The following is a 17,107-nucleotide window of genomic DNA, read 5'->3' as shown; positions in this document are numbered from 1 at the left end:
CCATATCAACACACAGTAGTGAAGGTGCTTGACATTATGTACGAACATACACACATAAATATCTGTGTATATATATATATATATATATATATATATATACATATATATATATATATATATATATACATATATATATATATACATATATATATATATATATATATATATATATATATATATACATATATATATATACATATATATATATATATATATATATATATATATATATATATATATATATATATATATATACATGTATATATATATATATATACATATATATATATATACATATATATATATATATATATATATATATATATATATATATATATATATATATATATATATATATATATATATATATATATATATATATATATATATATATATATATATATATATATATATATATATATATATATACATATACATATATATATATATATATATATATATGCAAGAACTTTATGCCTGTGCTTGTAATTATGCCCAGTAGCACAACAGACTCTCTGAAATAACTGCAGTTTGCTAAATAAATCTCGGTAGCAAAATAACACTTTGAAATCACTATACTTTGTGAAACCACTCGGTGTAAGAAATACTTCAAAATGACTGTACTTTGCGAATAAACTGTACACAGCAGAAAAATGTCAGAGTAAGAAACACTTTGAGATGAATGCACTCTGCAAATAAACTGTACACAGCACAAAAACCTTTCAAAATGGCTGCACCTTTGTGAAATAACACTCTACAGTGTAAGAAACACTTTGAAATGGCACTGTACGAATAAATGCACACAGCACAAGAAACTTTTCGAAATGGCTGTACTTTCACTGCACTTTGCAATATAACTATACTTTCCACACAGCACACTCATTGAAATAATTGCACCATAATAAAGGACACACTCTGCAAACACTTTGCACACTCTGAGATACTTTTGAACAACTCTAGTTATGCTTTGAATGGCTTTGGCCAATGCAAAATAGTAGTTTGTGCCCAAAACACGATCTTGCTCTTTAAGCTTAATTTGCACTTTTATTGTGCTCGTTATGCCCTTTTAATCTCTTATCATGCTTATTATACTAGTTATGCAACCCAAAGGTAATTCTGAGCCCCATATGAATATCTCTGCTAATTTTATCAAATATCATGGTTTTGAACATTTTGTTTAATTAATAATGTGTTTTGTGCCTTTCATTTGATTAATAATATGTTTTGTGCTTCTCTTTTGATTAATAATGTGTTTTGTGCCTTGCAAATGCTCTGTTTCATTTTCTTTGCCAAATAAATCATTAGTGCAAGTTTTCATTACCATAAATTTGTTTCTGGCCTTTTTCTGTTTGCCTGGGCTCTGTTTCTCTCAACCAGCTTAATCTGCCTTCACCTTCAGCTCTGTACCTCATGGCTTGAAGAAGTTACTCCCTTAATCCTGGTTCTGACACCTTGGCACTCGTCTGGTCAGGATAAAACAGACAAACATTCGTGTGTTCAGTTCAAGCAGCTTTATTACACACCAACACATCAGGAATGACTCTTTGTAACTTATAAACAGACTGATTACCACACTCATACATGTTAACATTCTGGCTGTTCTCTCAAAATGACAGTGCTACCTGCATGTGCTACATCTGGAAATGCTTCTTAAAGGTACATACACATGCTGTATTCTACAATTTCAGTACATAATTTGACTGTATCAAAAAGGTGCCAATTTCCCTTAAGAGGTGAAAGTTAAACCATTTACCTTGTGAATGTGAGGTAAACACCTTAAGCATTATGCCCAACACTCTATTCTTATTAGAATGTAAAAGTCATCTTTAAATTGCTGGGCAGATTTTTTTTTACTTCTACTTAGCTTGGTAAGTGTCATTCTGATACTGAATAAGAAACATGGTTTGCCCATTGTTAAATTCTCATTTTTCTCCTTTTTTGCAGGCTGATTCTCAGCTGGACCAGGTCCGACAGCATTTTTATGAGGTTTCACTGGAGTACGTCTACAAGGTCCAGGAAGTGCAAGAGAGGAAGATGTTTGACTTTGTTGAACCTGTAGGTGAACATAATGCTGTTACTCACCACAACTGTTATTTCATATAGCAGTCCATGAATACATAGTATGATAAATTATGCAAAATTCTATGCATTTAGTGCCAGACTTTCTTTCCTGTTTAATTTCAGGATTAAGTAAGTAGTTGCAAATTATAGTAACTGGGCTAGATCTTGGTCTTTACAAGTGAGTGAACTTTAAAGACTTGTAAAGTGTTCATAGATTCATAGGTAGGTACTAGGCTATTGGGCCTAGGGCCTAGGGCCTATACAAGCCTAGCCAAAAAGGTACCCTGGCTTTCGCCACCCAAGAAAATTATTTTCCTGTGCCCCTGTCAAGCAGAACCACAGAAGTGATCCCTGGGGTGAATTTCTTATTACCAATCCAATCATCAAGATTTTTCTTGAAGAGTGCTAATGAGGAGCTCTGTTTGACATAGATAGGTAGTCTGTTCCAGAGTATAGGAAGTCTCTGGGACAGGAATCTATCCCTCCAGCATGTTTTGTTTTTGTGGTGACAAGGTTTAGGTCCCTAGGGCGTGTAGCTTGAAGGGATTGGGATTTCTTTAAGTGGAGCATGTCCAACAGCTCTGGGTTTGACATAGCTTTGCATGTTAGGCAGAGATCACCTCTGAGTAGGCGATATGCGACGAAGTAAAGCTGGAGTTTTTTGAGACGGTCTGCATAAGGCATACTGTTTGAGGTATTTTTGCGGCCTTTCTAGTTTTTGTAGATGTCTTGTGAGGTACATACCAAAAGGGGCGTTGTACTCTATAATGGGTCTAATGAGTGATGAGTAGAGGGGAACAATGACCTCTTTTTTTTCTGGATGAGAAACCTTTTGTGATGAGGTGTGCCACGTAGAAGGATTTCCTGACCACTGTGGCGATGTGATTATCAAAGGAGAGACTACTGTCCACCATGAATACATAGTCTGTGTCTGATTATACATGTGCATGATGTGTTTGTCAGTAGTTACACATCTATAGAACAGTTAATCTAGAAGAGTATATACATTAGGTTAGTTGACTTACAAGATTGTGCTTTAAAAATATGCCTAATAAGAATGTAGCTAGGCAGCTAAGTAAGTTTGGCACATATTGTTGTCTTAATTGTGTAGGTTGTAAGTATATTCAGAATGATGTTTCATATTTACATCCATTGACTAATAAAATGTATTATTTTCATTGCTGTACCACATGTAACACACAAAATATAGTTTATTTAGCTACATGTATGAAATGTGCTGAGTTTTATATTGGTAAAAGTGCACTTAAGTTGAAGAAACGTATTATTGAACATTGTTCAGAAATAAGAAGAACGGTCAGTACTAATGCCCTTTATAAACCTATTATGGACAAAGGACATAGTCATGAGTTAAAATTTAGGGTAGTACAGACTGTATCAAAGAACGTCAGGGATGGTGATCTTAATAATATATTGGATTGGATTGTTCGCTTGCAAGCTGATACTGAGCCTGGCTTAAATGCATTAGCTAGTGTTAAACATATTTTAAAAATGAGGCAAACTGTGTTAAAATAACTGAAATGAATATTGTCACATTTTTGTATATATTTCCTTGATATATTTTATTATATATTTGTTTTATACGTCTGAATGTTTTTTATGGGCTGTGTCATGTGATTTTCGGTTTAATGTATCCTGTGATTTTTAATTCTATTTAAATGAAATGAGCTGTTTTGCTGTTATTTTGCACTGAGGAAGGGTGATACCCAAAAGCTTTGCTGTTGTTTTTGTGTTTTATTAAAAGGTTATAGGAACTTCTTTATTGGCATTTCCTTAGTTCGGGTTATATTTTGAATTCATAGGTTCATAGGTTCATACTAGGCTATCTGCCCTAGGGCATTTATAAGCCTAGCCAGAGTGTGTTTGGCTTTCGCCACCCATTTTAAATTAATTTTGCTATGCGGTTTTTGAGGTTAGTATACTGTGCCTCTGTCTAACAGTGACACAGAAGTGATAGCCGGGGAAAACCTACGATCTCCCATCCACTCATCAAGATTCCTCTTGAAGAGAGTCAATGTGGGACTCTGCCTAACCTGGGCTGGGATTTTATTCCAGAGTGAAGGGAGCCTCTGGGTTATGAATCTGTCCCTCCAGCATGTCCTATTTATTTCAGTGCTGAGGTTCAAGTCTCTCGAGCGCGTAGCTCGATGGGATTTGGATTTTCTGAGGTGCAGCATGTCCATTAATTCTGGGTTGGACATGGCTTTATACGTCAGGCACAGATCGCCTCTGAGCAGGCGGTATGCTACTGAGTAGAGCTGGAGTTTCTTTAACCGGGCAGCATATGGCATCTGTTTGAGCCCTTTGATCCTCTTGGTGAGGTACTTTTGGGGTCTTTCCAGTTGCTGCAGGTGTCTGGTAAGGTACATCCCAAAGGGCATTGTACTCAATTATGGGCCTGATGAGGGATGAGTAAAGAGGTGCGATGACCTCTCCTGATCTAGATGTGAATCCCTTCATGATTAGGTGGGCTATATAAAATGTTTTTCTAACCACTTTGGCCACGTGGTTGTCAAATGAGAGATTGCTATCAACATGTGTCCCCAGGTCCCTAATGACTTCTTCTGTACTTAATGGATTACCACCTATGTGGTAATTTGTGGGCACTTTGTTTTTGCCAAAGGGGATGACTATACACTTTTTGGCGTTTAGCTTGAGGCCATGGCTCTGGCACCAGTTGTCTGTTTCTATGAGGCCCTTTTGGAGGATGCTTGTGTCGGCTGGAGAGTTGATTATGGCACCCAGTTTGCAGTCCTCTGCGAACTTGGTCAGCCACAGTCCTTCTGTGTTGGCCTGTACTGCCGAGAAATATATACCGAACAAGAGAGGTCCCAGGACTGAGCCTTGTGGGACGCCACTTGTAACTGGTTTGGAGTCTGACATGGCTCCAGCAATTCTAACCATGTGGGTTCTGTCCTTGAGCCAGTTTGCAACCCATCTAGTGACATAGGGGTTTATATTTAAGCTGGTGAGCTTATCTATAATGCCCGAGTGAGGTATTGTATCGAAGGCTTTTGCGAGGTCCAGGTAGGCTGTGTGGACCACCTTCCCCTCGTCAATGGCCTTGGTGACTGTTTCAAAGAAATCGACCAGGTTTAAGAGGCAGGATCTGCCCTTAACAAAGCCAAACTGGGTAGGATCCAGTGTCTGTAGGTCCCCAATATCTTTATTTATGAGGTCCATGATGATCCTTTCCATAGCTTTGCAGACCAAGCTAGCCAGGCTTATGGGGCGATAGTTTCCAGGATCCGTTGAGGCACCACTGTTGCTGTACGCCACTCTTTGGGTACATATCCTGTAGTAAGGCTAAGATTGAACAGTAGTTTTATGTTTGGGTTTAGCTCTTCTTGGAGTTCATGTAGGACGCAGCCCGGGACACCATCTGGTCCCATTGATGCTGTGTTTTTTGCTTTGGAGAGGGCGGCTCTTATCTGAGCATCTGAGATGTCAGGGGGGCAGCACTCTGTTGGGATAGATATTTGCCCTTTTGGTGGGGAGAGGGGGGAGAAGTTTGCACTGAACCTGTCAGCTAGGATGTTGGCAATGTCTGTGGGCTCAGTGTATTTTTGTCATTTTGGACTAATTCTGAGCATATCTGGGAATTCCCACCCAGGTTCCTAACATAACTAAAGAAAGCCTTGTGATTATCCTTAGTGTCCTGTGCAATTTTTCTCTCGAAGCTGGCCTTAGACGATTTTATGAGTGCCCGTAGTTTTTTGCTAATACTGATCAGAGATGCCTTCCCTTTTTGGGATTTTGCTCTATCATGTAGTAGCTTCCTCCTTCTATTGTATAGTTTGTTTATGGCTGGGGTCCACCAGACAGGACGTCTGCCTTTGGAGGATTGGGTCTTGGTTTTATTTGGGATTGCATCATCCATGCATTCCTGAAGGTGTTCATAGAATGCGTTTATAAAGGATTTTGCTGTATACTACGGTCCTGGTTTACCTTAGAGTTGGTCCATTCTTTTGCTCCAGTAGTCAATAAGCCTGAATCCTCACCACTGACACTGGAGAGGGACGTGCACTTGGAATACAAATGGATACACTCAGTATTTGCAGATGCAGACCTCTCTGCATCAAGTACAATTTCCCTTAAGAGCACACAGGGAACATGCAAGGCCCGGGTCTGGATTTTTCTAAGTCTGTCTCCCTCCAGCTCCCCAATAAGACTGTCCATTGGTACAGCTGTAGGGTTAGGTCCTCAACCGGTTGTCCAAGCCAGGTCCTCCAGTACCCTCTTTGTAAACCTAGGACTTTGTGTCCCTGCCCCATGTAGCTGACACAAAGACATTGAGAGATTTGATTTCACACACACACACACACACACACACACACACACACACACACACACACACACACACACACACACACACACCCCTGGGAAAGGCAGGCACACATTTACCTGCTGTGCCTCCTTCTGCCCAGAGTATAATGTAGGTATTATCACTGCCACCAGGCATTCCGCAATCAGCTATCAAAGGCCCTTAACAAAGAGTGTCCAATTATACTGTGTAATATTAATACTAATAAAATTTCTAGTAATTGACTAAGATAGCGAGGCCTTCTGGAGTGGCCCAGTGTCACCAAATAAATATAAATAAATATAAGCACTCTCAAAGGTTAAATACTTTCTACAAGGACCAACCACAATAAAAGTTTTAAATAAATCTAATAATAAATAATAAAACCCCATGAAAATACTGAATATATATGTACAGTAAACCACAGAGTTCAAATCACAGGGAATATTGAAAATAACATTGATGGACAGGCTGATACAAATAAAAAAAAAACTCCAAACTAAACTTCACTATATTCCTGACTGAGTCTAGGAGAATTACTATTCCCTAATAACTTACTTGATAGAGCAAGGCACAGTCAAATAAGTGAGCATTCTTTCTAGTCAGGTTCCCCAAACCAGCTTGCAGAATGACCTCATCTTGTCACCTGACTCTAAGTTCTTGCAGTATCTATCCCCCTTTGAAGCTGAGACTGGAATTTAACATAGATGGCTACAGTACACATTTAAATGTTTATGGCAGTGCTTGGAGCTTCCTGTCTGTTACTGAGCTAAGAACAAATGCTTGTTCCAGACCCACTGTCTCCGGTCCTATTCAGCACTGTGGTGTGCTCTTTTAATGGTTTAACAGCTCATTTACATTTCCCTTATCTTTCTTAAAGTAAGCTAGCTGGTTAACCTCTGATGTCCATGTATCCTGCATTAAAACATACATTTGATTCAGTTACAGTAATACATGTGCATTTTTTTTCATTCCAGCAGGGTGCATTGTTGATACATTTTAACACAAGCAAACCTCACAAATACATTTTTAGCACAAGCATCTGTACAAATTTATTTGATATACAAATGACATATAACTATTTACAAAATTCCAGCTAGCTATGCTGGTACAAGTCATACATCCACTGCCATACTTCTCCTGGCATGGCTGGTAGTACTTCCTATCATCACAGTATTATTTAAGGAAGAAATTTTAAAGTTGTTTTTTTTTCATAGAAGTGTGATTTTGGAAAAAGAGAATTAATTTATTTTTTTGGTGATTTATTAGCAGGTGATTCATGTAGTCATATTTCAACAGAGTTAAAGTTTTTTTAGTGATTCTGTAAAGATGTGTTATTTGAAGTGCATATTAGGATAGACTCATCAGTTTATTGTATGATGGATTCTTGTTGGGAGGATTTTTGCAGATTGTTAGCGAATATATTGAAGAGTAGACAGCCGAGAGTGGAGCTCTGTTTGATAGGAAGGAAGGGAGAAAAGATTGAGAGCCATTAACAGAAGGATATCTCTAAGTTAAGTAGTTGTTAAACTATTGTAATGTGGATTGTGATATCCCTAGGGAAGACAGTTGACAGATGCATTTTTGGTGAGAGACTAGATTAAAATCTTTAGAGATCAAGAAATATAGAGGAAATGTGTTTGCTTTTGTCTCTGGCCTTGTTAGTAGTATCTGTGAGGTTTAATAAGGCCATGGTAATGTATGGGTGGGTCTAAAATCATACAATCGAACCTTAGAATGCCAAGACCAGAACATTCTATATTCTAAACGTCGCAAAATGAAAACATCAAGCCTTAGAACATCGAGTGAGCTGCTGAAATCACCACAGTAACAAGAACTCACAAAAACATCTACAAATAATCACAGACTACAACATTGAACGTACAGATAAACAAAACACACTCTTCCTCTGTGCCCTGTGGATATAATAGTTTTTACGTACCACCAAACACTGACACTTTAAAGTAAAATTCTACCATATAACAGCACAAGTTAATTGGTTTCAAAGTAGAACTTTTCAAATGTCCACACAAAACTGCTTTCTGATGTATATGCACACACTAAAACCGCACTGCTTTAAATAACTTTGAAGTCTGACACGAAACGTAATGAAATGAAACAACTAAGGGTTTCCACTATACATGTCTGTAGTACTTTTGCACATTTTTCTTCTTCGAAGACTGAAATAGAATTAACATGACCTTTATTCTTACTTGCCAACTTTTCCTTCCAGTACTAGTAACTTTTTAAATTCACTATACCTTCCTACCTTATAACTGTACCCATCAAATATAACTTTAACCTTACCCTTCTTTGACTTACTTAAAACATACAGGTTCCTACTACTACTAGACCAGCTTCTTAAAGTGATAGACATTATTATCTAGCTCTTCAAGTTACAACATAAAAGAACAGGGAGTTCAGTAATATTATGCATGGTTTTCCAGTAGTCATTCGATGTTCTGAGGCTTGATGTTTTCATTTTGCGATGTTTAGAATATACAGTGTTCTGGTCTAGACATTCTAAGGTTCAATTTTGTGGTAATTCAATTTTTTCAATTGGAACCATTTAAATAGTTGTTTCTGAATGCACTTCGCCAGATGTTTTGGCAAAGTGGATAATATGGCAGCAGGTCTGAAATTGGTTATATTAGATGATATTCCTCCTTTACGAAGGATGATGGTGACTTTTTTACATAGAGAGGGAATGTGTGATTCCTTGATAGATCTGTTAATTAGGACAGACACAGGATAGGCTATGGAACTGGCAACTAGTTTCAGGTATTCTGCCGGGAGATTACCTACTAAAGGATAACAGGGTCTCAATTTAAGGAGTATCCATTTAATGAGTGGAAGTTTGGATGGGTTTTAGGGTGAAGTAGAGGGTGCTTTACTGTCTGAGGAGACGGCATGTCAGGATTGTAAGATGGAAAATCTTTAGAAAGGGCTTTGATGCTTTTTATACAATGTGTGTTAAACTGAGCAGCTATTTCAGAGGGAGTGTTATTTGGGGCAAGATTAGAAGTGGTGGTGTTTCCAAGATGAGGTACGTTATTGATAGAAGACAAGAATTTTTTAGGGTTGGAACACTGATTTAGTAAGGGCTTACTGTGGTGGACTTTCTTGTCTGCAGAAATAGTTACTTAATTCTTTAACATGTTTTATGTTTTGGAGAGATATTTGTTTTTACTATTCTTTTTAAACTCTGTCTCTTTCATGCATTAGGTGTCTGCTATTAGTGGATAACCAACGAGGATGGTTGTCCTTTACACGTTTTGTTCTAGCTGGAGCCAGACTATTGAAGGGTTTCAGGAAGAGTGTGCTAAATTTGTGTACAGTTTTGTCAAGTAGAATATTTTTCAGGATACCAGTTAAAGGAGCTTGGGATTCTGTTAAGTGTATCAGGGTTAAAATGTGTGAGGTTCTAAGTAAGTGTTTTTTGACATGACTGATATGGAGCCTGTTTGCATATACAGGGAGGTGGTCATTGTCGAAATCAGAGAAGGTGCCACTAGAGACAAACTTAGTGGAATCAGACACCAATATTCAGTGGAGAACTGAAACACAGTTTTTGGAGTTAAAGTGTGGGTGAGGAAATGAGTTAAGCTAAATATGTTGAGGCTATTTGATGGGTATTTTGTGGAGATAATTTGGCAGTTGAAATTAATATCACTTAGAATTATCTTTTCATTGGAAATTATCTGATTTAGTAAATTATTGCCGGGTGGAATATAGATTACTGTAGTATATAGTTGTTTATAATTAGCTGGTTTAAGATGGGAGATGAGGAGTTCTGCATTCTGGAATTTAGGAGTAGGTTTGTTATAGGATATAGTAAAGCTATTCAACCACACTTTTTGAGTTCTATTAGCCATAATGATATTAACCAAAGAGTAAAATCTCAGTGTCAGTTATGTGGGGGTTTAGCCATGTTTCTTGGCAAGAATATCTCATTTATTGTGGGAGACCTAGGCATGGAATTCTGAAATTTTATTAAAGATGCTACAAGTATTTAAGGAAATAAATGTAAGCTGTTTGGGTGATTTATGAGCTAGTCAGATTTGGTTTTGATAGTTTTGGTCATGGTAGTGTGGTCTATATTTAGAAGGAGATAGGTGTGCTGAGTAGGAAGGGGTGTTTGGCTTGGGTTGAGGTTTGGAGGCTACTGGGGAGTCAGGATGGGAGGAGGGGCCAGGGTTGAGGTGAATATCTTCACAGAGTAGTGAGAGAGGAAGATTGACAAGCTTGGTTTAATTTTAAGAGTTAATTTTAATTTTGTGTGGTAGGTGTGAGGGCGGAGTAATTTAAATTTGAAGTAAAGATTGAGTGAGTCATTGCATATAATATTGCAAGTGATTGATGGTGAAGTGGGGGGATTTGAATTTTAAGAGGTGAATCCTGTAGTGGGAGAAATGTGTGTAAAATTGAGTTATGTGTGGTAATTTGTAAGTTGATAAAACAGGAAGAGTTAAGGCTGCTGTAATATTTAAGAGAAGCATGGTGTGTAGGTTTGTAGAGAGATAGGTCAGTGAGAGGAATTAAAACACTGAGGTAACAAATGTTAGGTAGATGAGAGGGGTGGATTGAACAAGTTGTGATCATTGGGGTCAGTTAGTAAATATAAATGAGAAAAGAAAGTTGGAGTTCTTCAATGCAGACTGATTGTTTATGAGTTGTGTGTGTATTATTGTGCCTGGGGTATGTTTATATTTATGTGTTTGCCTTAGAGGGTGGGAGGTAGGTGGAGTTCCGGGTGGAGAAAAGGTCCATGACAGGTGGCTGGGAAATTGGAGATGGGATGGGAGCATACCTCTCAACCTGGAAACATCAAAAATCTGGACAAAGGCCCATGAAAAATCGGTATGAATCTCTATGCTGATTAACATAAAAATGCATATATAATTAAGTAACCCCACTCACTCCAGTGGAATTGTGGGATACCAACTTTCAAATGCAAACCTTAGGATTTTGTTTTGGTGACTTGCAGTATGTTGGTTTTGTGGTAAAAGTAGGGCATTTAATGATAGACAATATTCTAATCCTAGCAAAAGAATATTATAATTTGCTAAGACCTGCAAAAGTCAATGTTCATAGTGTTACACTGCTGCAGTCATTACACTTGGGTTATCCTGCCGTCAGGTGGTCCTGCAGTCGGCCAGAGTTCCAAAGTCTTGGTCCGGCGTCGGTTGCTGTCGCTTCCTCCCTGATGTCAGTGCGCCAGGGGTATATAAGAGGCATCCTACGCCATTTTCTTCAGTCTTTCTTGCCGCGCAGTGCCCAAAGCAGAAGCAGTTTGCAAGTGCCAGTCGGCCGACTCCTGAGATTTTCGAAGTCGAATTTCAGATCCGAAGTCTTCAATAAAGCTAAGTACCCCATTGGGGAAACTTTTTTCGTGCCTCAGACCGATGTCAGAAAAAGTTAATAATTGTATTTCTTGTGGGAAGCAAATACCTCATAAGGACTTCCACTCTTACTGTATTCCATGCCTAGGCCCTGATCACGACATCACTAGTTGTCGGTTTTGTGCTAGATTTAACAAACGCACTATAAAGAGACGTTTTGATTTTGCTTTGCACTACTTTGGCCGAAGGCTCAATTATACTATGCTGTCCGATCTACCGACGACCTCAATTTAAAAAAAAAAAACGCAAAGACAAGGATAAAGACAAGCATCCGAGGTCCAACACCGATGACGAAACCTCTTCTAGGCCAGTCGCCAGTTTGCCGGTTCTCAGCGAGGCGCTTTCGCAGCCCCTGACACCCACTATCTCAGAGCCACAGGCTGCCTCCGACTCCTACGTGGAGACAACTAGGCCTCTGGAAACTCAAGGTATTGGGCCTACGGAAACTAATCCCTCAGATGGGTCCTGAGCCACTGAGCAGGCATCGGCTTCTGAGGGTGCTTTCAGACCTTCACAACTTACCATTAAAGCAACAGCCAAGACAAAAGTACCATTAAAGACAAAGAAGCAAGTACAATATTCTCCTGGACAGTCCTCCATGCCTAAGAAACAGATGCTTAAAATGGCCGAAGACCTCATTACTCTACTCAGGGGTTCCCATCCCCCTCCTGAGAAAAGGCCTAGGCAGGATACAGACTATGATTCCTCTGATCAGGTTTCCATTTCCTCTGATTCCTCTTCAGATCAGGGATACTCTCTACCCCTCTATGAGGACTCTGATGCTGAAGAATCTATCCCTTCAGCTTCTCCTCCTGAGGATTATTCTTTTGGGGAAACTTTACATACCATGAGGGAGCATTTCCATTGGGAAAGTCAGGATTATTCAGAGTCCAAGAAAAGGCTCAGGGATTTCCTTTTGTTGCCTCAGCACAGGCCCCTGGCTATTCCGCCTGTGCTAGATATTGTGGGTGATGTGTTCTCTGAATCCAGCTTATCTCCTGATTCTTTGCCCCCTGTACCAGCCAAACCAGATAGGTATTATAGAGTCCCTGACTCTCACAAGTTTCTTTATAAAAACTCTTCTGCTGATCCAGAAACTATTTCCCAGGGTCCAAAAGGGGTTAAGGCTTCCATTGCAAAAAATCCAGTACCCTCTGACAGAGATTCCAGAGCTTTGGATAGATGGGGGAAGAAAGTTTACACTTCTGCAACTTTAGCAGTAAGGGCTTTAAATTGCCAGTTTCACATGCTTAAGTACCAACAATATTTAATGGCTCAGTTAAAACAGAAAATGCTTGCAAACTCAGAAGCTCCTGACTGTAAAGAAATGCATGATTTATTGCATGCAGTTGAACAGGTGGGAAAACATACTCTGCAATGTGATTTTGATTCTTTAGAGGCCTCTTGTAGAGCCGCAGTTACAGGTTCTTTGATTCGAAGACATGCTTGGTTAAAAGAACAGAGTTTACGTGATCATGATAAGGCAAAATTATTGGATGCTCCTTTACAGCATGATACCTTGTTTGGTGTTAAGGCAGAAGAGGTGTTAAAGAAAATGGAGAATAAAGCTAAATCTATGCAAACAGTCAAGGATTTCTTACAGGTACAGCCACCTCGATTTAGCAGAAATTGGCTAACAAAGAATTAGTCCTTTCCAGTGTCAGACAGGCCACAGAGAGGCAGCTACAGACGCCCAAGAGGCAGATCTCAACCCCAAGGCTCTAACAGACAACGACAGTGGGGCACCTCAACCCCAAAAGGAGGTGAGGACAAGTCTCAACCTTACAGGAAACAGTCCCAATGACTTCCCCCTTCGTACGCCAAGCACTTCCCTTTTGGCAGCCCCCATAGGGGGAAAACTAGCACTTTTTTCTCAAAACTGGCAAACAATCACCCAAAGCAAATGGGTTCTGAATATTGTGTCTCAAGGTTACGGGTTCCACTTTCATACTTTACCAAGGCTAAAAGGAATGCCAGACCTGCCACAGAATCAATGGGCAGAGGCACAAAAACAAATGTCAACCCTCATGGACATGAGAGCTATTCAAAAAGTACCACAACAGGAACAAGGACAAGGATTTTACTCAAGACTCTTCCTGGTCCCCAGAAAGGACAAGGCCTGGAGGCCCATACTAGACCTTTCAATTCTAAATACTTACCTGGATATTCCGAAATTCAAAATGTTGACATTACAGCAGCTTCTACCCATGCTGGGCAAGAAGGCTTGGCTTGTTACTCTGGATCCCAAAGAGGCATACCTGCATGTCCCTATCAGACAAAATTGCAGAAGATACCTCAGAGTCAAAGCTGGTGCAATGCACTACCAATTCTCTGCACTGCCCTTTGGCTTATCTACTGCGCCCAGGGTCTTTACAAAGTGCCTGGCACCAGTAATTGCATTTTGCAGACAAAAAGGAATTCAAATATATCCATACCTGGACGACTGCCTCATTCAAGCAGAGACAAAGGACATTCTTCTACAGCATCTGGCGTTTGTAAAAAGTTTTCTAATTTCTCTAGGGTACACAGTAAACGAAAGGAAGTCAAAACTAGTGCCCTCAGAACAGATTATATTCCTGGGTGCCATAATTCTTCTACAGCATCTGGCGTTTGTAAAAAGGTTGCTAATTTCTCTAGGGTACACAGTAAACGAAAGGAAGTCAAAACTAGTGCCCTCAGAACAGATTATATTCCTGGGTGCCATCTTAAATACAATGGCCCAGATGGCTTATCTCACGCCAGACAATCAAATTCAATTAACTCAATATTTTCAATTACTGGCAAAAAAGTCCCATCTCCCTGCAAGAAAAATTCTGCAGGCCCTGGCATTCATGGCATCCTGCATACTACTAATACCATATGCCAGACTGCGTATGAGGAAATTACAATGGTACCTAAAAGTGTGTGGACTCAATACTCTCATAGTTCAGAAGCAGTAATACCAATGATTCCCTGCCTACAGCAGGAAGTTTCGATGGTGGGCACAGGCATGTCACCTAAACAAGGGTCAGCCTTTTACCCTACCCACAGCCAGGCAGACTCTAACAACAGATGCTTCAGATTATGCCTGGGGAGCACACATGGCAGGAAAATGCATTCAGGACATGTGGACCACAGGCCAGATGCATCTTCACATCAATCAAAAAGAGATGTTGGCTTTTCAAAATGCCCCAACAGCTTTCTAGGACCTTCTGCATCCAGGACAGTTATTATTAAAGACAGACAACACCACAGTAATGTGGTACATAAACAAGCAAGGGGGCACTCATTCTTATATCCCTATGCAGGCAAGCCATGACCTTGTGGAACACAGCTCTAACGTATCAAGTTCATCTGCAAGCACAATTCCTGCCAGGAAAGAAAAATAATATCATGGACCCTCACGAATGGAAATTGAATCCACAAATCTTCAGCATGGTAACGCAAAAATGGGGATGCCCAGACATAGATCTTTTTGCCTCCCCACTGAATTGCCAACTACAAAAATTCTGCACAAGGACTTATCACACACAAGCATGGAAAGTGGATGCTCTCTCGTTCAGCTGGAAAAGCCTAAAAGTTTATGCCTTCCCACCACTGCCTCTCCTTTCAAAGGTACTCCTAAAAGCCAGACAAGAAAAACCACAGATGATCCTGATTGCTCTAGACTGGCCACGCCAGCACTGGTACCCAATCTTAAAGAACTTAGCTCAAGACCCACCATGGATTTTGCTTCAAATTCCATACCTTCTGACTCAACAAAACAATCAGATCCTGCATGGTCAGCTCAAAACCCTAAACCTGGCTGCATGGCAGATTCATTAGTCAAACAGGCAACACCTCTCTCTAAAGCTGTTATGGATGTCATTTTGGAATCCAGGAGGCCTTGCACCAGGAAAGCTTACTCAGAAAAATGGAAAATATTCTGCGCCTGGAACCAGGCTCAAAGCCTTGACCCTCTTGTCCCAAACATTCCTCAGATTTTACAATACTTAACTGAGATGCTGGACAAAGGCCTATCCTCATCATTTAAGATCTACACCTCTGCCATTTCAGCACATTACAACACAGATCCTCCTTTATTCTCTCATCCCTTGCTAAAGCAGTACCTCAGAGGGGCTAAAAACATAAGACCGCCCCGTGGAGCACCAACGTGGGACCTCAATTTCGTTTTGGAAAAACAGACCCTGCCACCTTTTGAGCCAGCCAATACAGCCAATCTAAAATTTTTATCATGGAAAACAGCTCTGCTCCTGGCAGTAACTTCAGCACGAAGAGTCTCAGAGCTACAGGCATTAATGGCAGTGGAACCTTTTATAATTTTTCATCAGGGCAGGGTTTCTTTAAGGACAAACCCAACCTTTATGCCAAAGGTGGTATCTAGTGTGGCTCTTAACCAAACCATCCATTTGCCAACTTTTTATCCAAACCCCCAGAATAAAGGGGAGAAACGTCTGCACTCTTTGGACATACACAGGCAGCTATGCTTCTACTTAGACAAAACAAAAGCTTTCAGGAAAACTGAGCAACTGTTTGTAGCATATGCTGCAGGATCACAGGGCAAGGCTATCTCAAAGCAGACTATATCCAAATGGATAGGACACTGTATTTGTTACTGCTACACATAGCATGGAAAATCAGTCCCTAATAACATTAGGCCACATTCCACCAGGGCAACAGCCACTTCAACACTCAGAGGAGTACCTACCAAGGAAATTTTGGAGGCTGCAACTTGGAGTTCAGTGCACACCTTTACCAAGCATTACCACTTGCCTCTTTACTCTAAATCCAGAGCAGGATTTGCCACTGCAGTTCTACAGGGCCTCATAGCCAATCCTAACTCTTTATAGAGCAGCCACCCAACCTTAACATTGGAATTCTACCCAAGTGTATTGACTGCAGCAGTGTAACACGATGAACATAGTACAGTTTTGTACCTACCATAAATGTAGATGTTCGAGTGTTCACACTGCTGCAGTCCAGGTTACCCTCCCTCCATCCCCTCTGAACTAGCTGGACTTATCTATACCTTTCTATCCTATACAACCTTTGTGGTGTATTTGCTTGTAACTGAAGGTATTGTTTTTATTTTATATGTATATTTTTTATTAGCAATATGTATTGCCTACCTACTTGGGGGCACCTGACATCTGGGGCAAGAAAAACTGAAGAAAATGGCGTTGGATGCCTCTTATATACGCCTGGCACACTGACATCAGGGAAGAAGCGACAGCAACCGACGCCGGACCAAGACTGTGGGACCACCTGACGGCAGGATAACCCAAGTGTAATGACTGCAGCAATGTGAACACTCGAACATCTATATTTATGGTAGGTACAAAAC

General features: G+C 39.9%; 1 protein-coding gene across 1 annotated transcript in view; it reads left to right on the top strand.

Moving 5' to 3' along the window:
* The window catches only part of ARHGAP26 (Rho GTPase activating protein 26), a 3,815,868-nt gene that overhangs the window by 1,211,024 nt on the left and 2,587,737 nt on the right, over window positions 1–17,107 (top strand). The window contains exon 6 of the mRNA XM_044069158.1: window positions 1,945–2,055. Within this exon, the coding sequence (XP_043925093.1) occupies window positions 1,945–2,055 (111 nt within the window). The remainder of the gene's footprint in view (window positions 1–1,944; window positions 2,056–17,107) is intronic.

The sequence above is a fragment of the Protopterus annectens genome, chromosome 4.part0, assembly GCF_019279795.1.
Source record: "Protopterus annectens isolate FY-2018-M chromosome 4.part0, PAN1.0, whole genome shotgun sequence".
NCBI classification, from domain to species: domain Eukaryota; kingdom Metazoa; phylum Chordata; order Ceratodontiformes; family Protopteridae; genus Protopterus; species Protopterus annectens.
Note: the sequence above shows the minus strand (reverse complement) of the source record. Positions and strands in the feature narration are given on the sequence as shown.